Raw genomic sequence first — 9,135 nt, forward strand, 5'->3', positions numbered from 1 at the left:
ACATATACATACGTGTATACGTATATATGTGTATACGTATATATATATATATACATATACACATATATACATATACACATATATACATATACACATATATACATATACACATATATACATACACACATATATACATACACACATATATACATATACACATACAGCAGTGTACATGGACATGTAGGTACTGTATATGGGCATGTGTGTATATAGAGGTACATCTAGGTCTTGTATCTGTGTTGGTGTGTTTGGACGAACACAAATTTAAATGAGAAAAGAACTTAAATCATAATATCTTAAATATTTCAGTAGAATTTGACAAATAAAAGTCAGAAAAGCAACAGAAGATGAGGAGAAGATGCATCGTGCACATATTCACAGATCGTGTGTGAGTTTCTAAAGACTTGAGAAGCTTAAAGTGAGCACCTGTACACGAAGGGTCCTCTCTGCTCCACCATGGGCTTCTCCCCCAGCAGGATCTCTTTGGGGTTCAGCACGTTGAAGAAGTAGACGGACATGAAGAACGGCACCGGGACGTCCTTCCACATGGTGTAGGACATCTCGTTCTTCGGGTCGATCACCGTGTTCTGAAATCAGGAGAAAGACGAGATGCAATAATCCATCATCCTCGTTATTTATCTGAAACCATCGATTCAACGCTTTCTCAGGAAAGGACGGAAAATAGTGAAACCTCGACCGACAAACACAAAAAAATCCAAAAGATATGAAAGAAAAGCATCAAATCTTCACATTAAGAAGCGAGAACCAGAAAATGTGTTTCGTGGAAAAAATCTACGAGACATAAAAGAAAGAAACGTGACTTTTATATTTAAAGTTAATCTCGATTACATGGTTTTAATTCCTTAATTCAGCGTCACATCTGATCCCAAGAAGGTTTATTAATATCTTTAATGAGCGATATGAATAAGCTCATGTGAGGACTGCTCACTTCTCCTCTAATCAAACGTTGGGTTCATTAAATATCAGAAACTATCTTCACGTCTCGTTGTCTGACAGTTTACAACCAAATAAAACAAATCCTCATAATCTATAAGCTGGAGCTGCTAGATTTTACTTAGTTACTCGAGTACAAAAGTATCTGTTGAGTATTATCGTCTCTGTAAAAAATGTGACATTTTAACAGCAGTATAATTCAAAGTATTTAAGCATTAAATACATAGTAAAGCTATACAACTTACAGTAACACAAGTAAAAGTACTCGTTATTTAGAACGGCTTCTTTTCAGAGTTATATTATTATGAAATATGATATATTTCTGTTGTCATTACTGCTTGTTGGAGCATTTTAATGTGGAGACAGTTGGATACTTTGTATATTAGTAGAATAGTACTACTGTATCAAATCATACAAGTACATCAGAGTCACTTTTTACATATAAAAACACAAGTGTTATATAAAAACTTAAGTGAAGTTCAAGTATGTCAAAATTGTACATAAAACTTTTTATTTGTTCACGTTATTTTCCCGGTTTCTTTCTTACTGTTTACGCTCGTTTGTGTGTCGATATTCAGTCGTTTTTGATGAGTAATAATGTGTTTTTATATTAAATTGAAGTATCAATGAGCTCTCACACTTCTTTCCTCTCGTGCTCTCTTAATTACTGCGGTTGTTTTTATGTATTTTCATTATTGTACAAATGAATTACATTGACAGTCAACTAATCGATGTTTTAAAGGATTTTCGATGCAAAAATGGCAGAAACTGCATTTTTCTTTCAAAACAAATATAAATATGTTGATTGCTTACAGACCAATGAATCAATAAGTGAATAATAATTCCTCCCCAGTGGTCGAGCTCTCCTCGGCAGCACGTCTCCCCGCACACATGGCTCTGCTCATGTCTCAAGCACTCCTACAGGAACCAGACTCAATGCATTTTATCACTTATTCACCGTTTGTCTGCATGCACGCGCCTGTTTATCAGTTGTTGTTGTGCTCACGTGGCCCTCTGCAGCCCTTTCACACGTTCGGCTGCGATTAAGTGATGAAATAAAAGCTGACTCGGAACATTAAAACAAGCGTCTCTGCGCTACATGTCCAACGCGCTGCTTACCTTCACCACCTGGTCGTCGATGATTATCGGTCCCACAAAAGTAAGAAGAGTCCCGAAGAACACCATGAGGACACCCGCCACTATGAACCCGATAGCGACTTTGGCTTTATTGATGGCCATGGCTGGTTATTGACAGCTGACAGACGTGTTTGCAGCTTGTTGACGTCCAGAAGGACCGACAACGAACCGGCTAACTAGCGAGCTAACTGTTAGAGACCACACAACCGTCCCAGACCTGAACGCTGTCGTTTCTCGGGGACAGTCTCCGGTCCAGCCGGCTTTCAGTCTTTCTGATCGATGTATTCGATCGGCGGCTGTTGTCTCTGAATTTATACTCTGTTGACCACGCCTCCGCCACGCCGAGGATTCTGGGAAATGTGGTCCCCGCTCCTTCCGCGCTCACTCTCACATTTTTAACCTTTGATACAACAGCGGTGGAAGAAGTTTAGAAGTAAAAGGAGCAATACAATCATGTAAAAGTACTCGATTACAAGTAATATTCATGCATTCATAATCCTACTTAAATAGCAGTAATATAATATATATATATTAGCAAATTAAAGTACCAGCTACAAGTACAGCATTTATATAATATTATATTTACCTTAGTTATCCAGAATAATCCCATTAGGATTACATTTAAAACACAGATAACAGACTTTAAAACAGTAATGTGTAAAAACAACACAAAAATAAAAATGTTCAACAGACTTCAAACAAACCAGCAAATTATATAAATTAAATATTTTTTTCATGCTTATAATAATAATCTAGTTTAAAATGTCTCTCTAGCACCAAAAACTTTAAAAGCACTTTACACCAAAAACGGTTCCGGTTTGAAGGATGACGAACATAATTTGTCTCCATGAACAGAAGTTACAGTGATATTCTATTCTGTCAATAGAGTTCCCAACATAGGGGTCAGGCCCCTCCAAAGGGCCGCCAGATAAATATGAGGGGTCAGGAGACGATTAACGGGAGAGAAGAAGAAGAAGAAGAAGAAGAAGAAGAAGAAGAATAAAGATCGTCAATCACTGGTTTCATCTTTATGAAAGTGCTGTATTTTCTAACCTTTAATGTAAAGTTTTAATCTAAAAAGTATAAATGTAAATGCAGTACAATATTTCACTCAGAAATATAAGTATAAAGTAACAAAATGAATACACTCAAGTACAAGTAAAAGTTCTTCTAAACTACTTCCACCGCTGATGAAAACACAAATGTATTTTTGAGACATAAAAGTCTTTTCAGCTATAAATTATTAGTTATTGTGAAAAAACTAATTGTAGTTTTTCACTCCTTTTGATTGCATGGAGCGGAACGCTATCACCAAAAGGAATCCGACAAGTAAAAATACTTCAAAGTTGCACGTGGAATGTTTGTGTTAAAAACAATAAAGAACAAAGACAAGGACACAAACACAAACTCAGTAAAAATATAAGAAATGAAGTAATACAAGTGGAAACTAGCAATGAATTCAGCATCCTGACATTTTTGTCACCAGCTGTGCCACTGAAACCGATTTAACTCTATGTTTATCACTTTAATACCCGTAAAGATGGACTACATGTGCTTATGAGTGGCGTGGTCCGACACTAAAGGCCTCGTATGTCCATGACGGAGCAGCAGTCAGCGTGAAATCTGCAGCAGAAGCTGCAGCACACGTCAGGTTTTATTCAGGCGATGAGGTGAAACATTAGATTAATTAACATGCAAGTCCTCAAGGAAGTCTAAATAGTTCATTGTGAAATCATTTGCTTTGCACGCAGAGAAGAAGGAAATTGTTCTGAAGAAATCCTCCTTTATTAAATGAAACCTGAACTGAAAGAGGAAATAAGGAAGTATGTTAGAAGACTTACTTTGATCACTTGGTCTTTCATCACCACCGGTCCCACGAACAGGAAAACTACTGCGAAGACCACCGTAAGGGTCCCTGCCACTATAAATCCAATCGCCACTTTGGCTTTATTGATGGCCATGGCTGCCAATAATCAATAATCAATAAGAATAATAATAACAATAATAATAAAGCGTTATTTCAAGTTCCCTCTGCAGAGCTGCAGAATGCTTTAAGGTCCGAGAATGAACAGTGAAGGATGCAGGAGGAGTCGGGCGTGTTGGGTGTGTTTATACTCAGACGGGGGGGCGTTTCCTAAATTCATGTAAATTCATGCAGTCACATTTTAGTCAGATGACTTGTGTTTTACTCAGCAAAAGAAAACATTGATACAAATCCACTCATACAATATATATAACGAAGTGTGATGAATTATAACAGAACAAAGGTATAATGACATTTGAAGCTTATTAACAATCGGCAAAAAGCTAGTTAGCTAGCAACAACCGCTACCGATCTTAAGAAGATTCAGATGATAAACGGTTAACATTTGATTAAACACAGACTCTAAAATGCACGTAAATATAAATGTTTACTCTATTCAAATCTCAACCTCATTGATAAGTGACATTTCAGAATCACAGACTGGTTAGCTAGACAGCTAGCTTAGCATCAGTTTGATTTCAAACCTTATTTTTGGTAATGCTACGTTACCTCTACGCATAAGTATATGAATATATAATTAATACTACAGTGTACTGTAATTTCAAACATTAGGATTCAGGGCCTCTGTGCTGTTGCTTCAAAGGGGCCGGCCCACAATGCATTGCTAACTACAGTACAAAACCGTATTACATGAATACAGTAGATTAGGGTTGAAAATTGGCTGCAAATTAACAGCAATTGTTTACAATGTAACATTAACTAATCTGCATATTAAGATTATTAATATAAATATAAATCAACTAATACATTATGATGTATTTTCACAGATCAAACTACTTAGCAGTATATAAAGTAATTTAAATGAGCTCAACGTTTACCAGCTGCAGCATTAAAGTGAGTATTATCATAAAGATAATTATAATACAATATATATAGTTCTGCATAGTGACTACTTTAACTTTTGTACTTTTACTTAAGTAACCTTTTGAATACAGGCCTTGTACTTGTAACAGAGTATTTCTACACTGTGGTACTACTTTTACGTTTCTGCTCCTTTATACTTCTACGTTTCAGAAGATGATATTGTACTGTTTACTTCCATACATTGTATTGGTACCTGAAGAGTTACTCATCACTGATCATAATAGGTGAACACAAGACTATCGATCCTCGGGGATACTTTTGTACTTTATGCAGTTTGTAGGATTTGGCGCCACCTAGTGGTGAAACTACAGATCGCAACCAATTGAAAGAAAGCGTGAAGAAGAAGTACGAGGAAAGATGTGAAAACAGAAACGTCTCTCTCGAGCCAGTGTTTGGTTTGTCTCTTCTGGGAAGAAAGAACAATCTTCATTCTTTATATGAAAAGGTTCATTCAGAACAAGCCAACCCACTTTGTGAAATCAGAATCTGAGGTGATAAGACTTCCAATGTTCTGGCTAAATCAGTACAGCAATGAATTCATCCCACCCGCCGTGAAAAGATTCAACAAGTATGTATTATAAAGGACGTTATTGGCTTTTGTGTGATGTCGTTTTACAGCTTTTATTTGATTTGAGTTGTATGTGAGTATAATCTATGTGACGCTGCTGAACTCAGCGGTGGACCAGCAGACGTGGAGTCTGAGTATGAAGTGGTCACGTTGTTCCTGTCGTGATCGTTGCTAATTGGATGCTTAATTAGGAACCTCATTTTCGTCACGCCAAAACTTTTTCCCCTTCGGTTAGAAGAAGCCTCCGCGGCTCCAGGGAACAAGACTTCAAGCCCCTTAACCACCGATGATATTTAATGACTCCCATATCTTTATTCATGGATTTGGTTGAATTTGGGGCGATGAAGAGCTCCTCTCTACTGAGCGTACACATGATCGCCTCACTCCCATTAAAGACACACAGAGGCACAGAGCAGCAGCCCACCACACACCCTCATCTGACTCTCTGTGAAATCTCCCACCATCAGACCCGCTCAGCCTCCAGAAAGACAGAATTGTGCTCCTGAGATATTACAGATTCTCCTCACATGCCTTCCTTCCTAAATGCTGATGGTGGTGTTCAACTAAAAGGAAGTCTGAACCAAAAAGGCCCCGAGCTTCCTCCTGAGGTCATGTGATTCTGATCTGATGTATATGAGTCATCCTTTCTCCAGCTGATGGACGACTCTCTCACACAAACTTTGACTTTGTCACTTTTCTGAACAGGAGAGGCTGACTTGTGTCACATGACACAGATACAGAAGCACGTTTTCTGAACACACACCTTCATACACGTCATGCATGTTAAACAGTTCACACGCTGTTTAAGTTACAAACACTCTGAGGCTGAAGGAGCGAGGAGGCAGTGAGGACGTCAGGTGTCAGAATCCTTTGATCTGTTTTGTGTTTTTGACATGTGAGCCCTTAAAATGAAGCATCATCACAGGATGTGAGTTCAACACGTTCAACCCCCAAAAACACGTTTTCAATCCTCAAATTGTTTCATTTCAAAGGTTTTTAGAGGCTGAAAGAGGAGAAAGAATTCAGTGTTTCATCAAAAAGCAAAATGTAGAGAAATAAATATATGTATTCTTCTGACTCGTCTCTTTAATCCTCTTCTGACCGTCCAGATTTATAATGCAACTACTCATATATGTTGTCCTTAAAGTGTCATTTATGTTATTGTCATTAAGACCTTTTGTGACACTTTATGTTGTTAGTCTGTAACTTATTGTTATTCTGACACTTTGAAAAAGGGAATGTGTTGAATCCTGATGACTGACGAGGATCATGTGACTGTTAATCTGGTGACTCCATGAGGTGACATTTGTAGTTTTGAGTGAAATAGTTGTAACTTTGGTAACAGTGGGGGGTACTTTAGTAAATGCACTAGTTACTCACCAGTGTTTGATTCTTTTACTTGAATCTAAATAAATGAATGAATAAATAAAGGGTACATTTAAGTAACAAAACAAGCCTCTAAATAGATCTTTCATCTTTTCCTGGTTTTCTGCCTCATGTTTTTAGATAAGATCTAAAGTTAAACTTCTCTTTCGGTCACATCTCTGGAGTGTTTCTGAGCAGACAGGAGCAGCTTTGTGTTGAAGCGCTGCGAGGAAGCGAGCGCTCTTAAAGTGCTCGTTCTACCGGATTGACACGGATCCACATTTGACCGAGATGTTGTCTCCAGATTTGAAGCAGACACACAAAGCTTCTTCTCTGGCTGCTGTTACTAAACACATCGGTGACCAGCTGATCTAGTCTGTTTGTATTTATATTCTGCCTCACGCGAGGGAGACGAACGGTTTCTGCTCCAAGTAATTAACAAAATATGTATCTCGTCTGTAAAATATATTTAATTCAAATCCAGTAAGATATGATCCAGTTTGGTCCTCCACGATAACACGATGGAGGAAGTATTCAGATCCTCTACTACAGTACAAGTACTAATACCACACTGTGAAAACACTCCACTACAAGTTTAAGTCCTGCATTCACAACTTTTACTTAAAGTTATTATGAGGAACTTTCAATTAGTGTTGGTTCTGTCGCCCCCTGTGGACTAAAGTGGTAGTGTCTCTGAGCCCCAGACTCCATTTAGGAAACCTCTCATTGTACTGCAGCAGGTCTCACAGTCTGAGACTGGTTCATAGAGGATCAGGACTACACTGAGACTGGTTCAGATAGAGGATCAGGACTAAACTGAGACTGATTCATAGAGATTCAGGACTAAACTGAGACTGGTTCATAGAGGATCAGGACTACACTGAGACTGGTTCATATAGAGGATCAGGACAAGAAAGCAAGTGGACGTCCTCTAACAGCAACAAGGTGTCATCTTATATTGTTGCAGTACACAAGTTACCGCTAGAGGTCAGTACAGGCATGTTCATCAAACCTTTGTATGTTAATGTGCTGCTGAAGTTAGATTCCTGTAAATATCAAACATCTCAACACTCTTGGTTGAAGTGTATAAAATGTGTTCTTTAGACTTTACTTGACTTTTGAGACTCATGTTTGTAAGATGTAGAATGTTTGAGAGGGAACAGCTGATGTTTGACTCCAGAGTTGATTTGTTCAATAAGTGTTTCATTTTAAAAACAACAACACAAGAACTGTTTTCAGATTTCTACATTTTGTCCTGAGATTATTAAGTGATTATGAATTAGAAGCAACAGTTTAAAAAGTCAGTTTAGATATTGAAGAACTGGACTATTTACTCAAATATGAACAAAACACAAAGACTTCTAACTTGTGTTTTCATCTTTAGCTCTAATGTTAAGATAGAAATAAATAAATTATTTCATCCTCATAAGAAAAACAAACATAATAGTTTGGTTCCCGTTCACACCGACTTATTACAAACGAGCCCAGAGGAGTAAACATGAAGCTGAACACAACCGCACGGAACTCGTTGAGTGGACAGTTTTGGTTATTCTCATCCTGCATTATGAATATACCTATAACACAGTGCTATAAGCAGATTATAACACATTATAAGTATGTTTGTGATGCATTATAGACATAAAAGGTGTTTTTAAACAATAGACACATTAAAAGCATTGTATTGACAGGAGTGTTCAGTCACACTTATTACAAAGTCTCCAGACTTTTCTTCTTAAGAGGACGTGTTCTTAAAGGCACAGCGCCCCCTAGAGGTCACGTTAACAGGAGCTCCGGATGGTTCGACAGGTTGAGCTGAAGGGAAACTCCAACATGCACGCGCACAATTATGTCTGAGGAGCTCTTTGAAGTCTGACGATATGAACTCTAATGTTATCAGAACGGGTTTGGAAACTTCTACACACGTAAAGGTCCTCCTTAGATAGATTAAACTAATTTAAAGATATCAAAATGAGCTTAAACTTTACCAGATGCAACATTAAAGTGAACCTGCATGAGTCCATCTGGTTTCACCAGAATCCGACCCGGTGGCTCCGATGACGAGCATTAAGAATAACTCTATAGAAACAGACCATCTTCTCTCTGATGGTCTCTGTACTGATGGAGGTCTGATAGAGGATCAGGACTACATGGAGACTGTTCATATAGAGGATCAGGACTACACGGAGACTGGTTCATATAGAGG

The 9,135-nt window shown here is 37.9% G+C and overlaps 1 protein-coding gene across 2 annotated transcripts; it reads right to left on the minus strand.

Annotated features, from left to right (window-relative positions):
* Window positions 1-230: 230 nt before the first annotated feature.
* Window positions 231-4,115, minus strand: LOC116398692 (scavenger receptor class B member 1-like). 2 transcript variants are annotated; one of them, XM_031875215.1, is made up of 2 exons: window positions 3,933-4,115; window positions 231-587 (listed from the first exon to the last, which is right to left on the minus strand). In XM_031875215.1, the coding sequence occupies exons 1-2, from the start codon at window positions 4,050-4,052 to the stop codon at window positions 414-416; spliced, it is 294 nt and encodes a 97-aa protein (XP_031731075.1). In that variant the 5' UTR covers window positions 4,053-4,115; the 3' UTR covers window positions 231-413. The 2 variants fall into 2 exon arrangements, with proteins under 2 accessions (XP_031731075.1, XP_031731074.1); XM_031875214.1 differs by lacking the exon at window positions 3,933-4,115 and adding an exon at window positions 2,074-2,387.
* Between the last annotated feature and the right edge of the window lie 5,020 nt (window positions 4,116-9,135).

This window comes from Anarrhichthys ocellatus, unplaced genomic scaffold (genome assembly GCF_004355925.1).
Source record: "Anarrhichthys ocellatus isolate YVR2014 unplaced genomic scaffold, GSC_Weel_1.0 scaffold87, whole genome shotgun sequence".
Lineage (NCBI taxonomy): Eukaryota > Metazoa > Chordata > Actinopteri > Perciformes > Anarhichadidae > Anarrhichthys > Anarrhichthys ocellatus.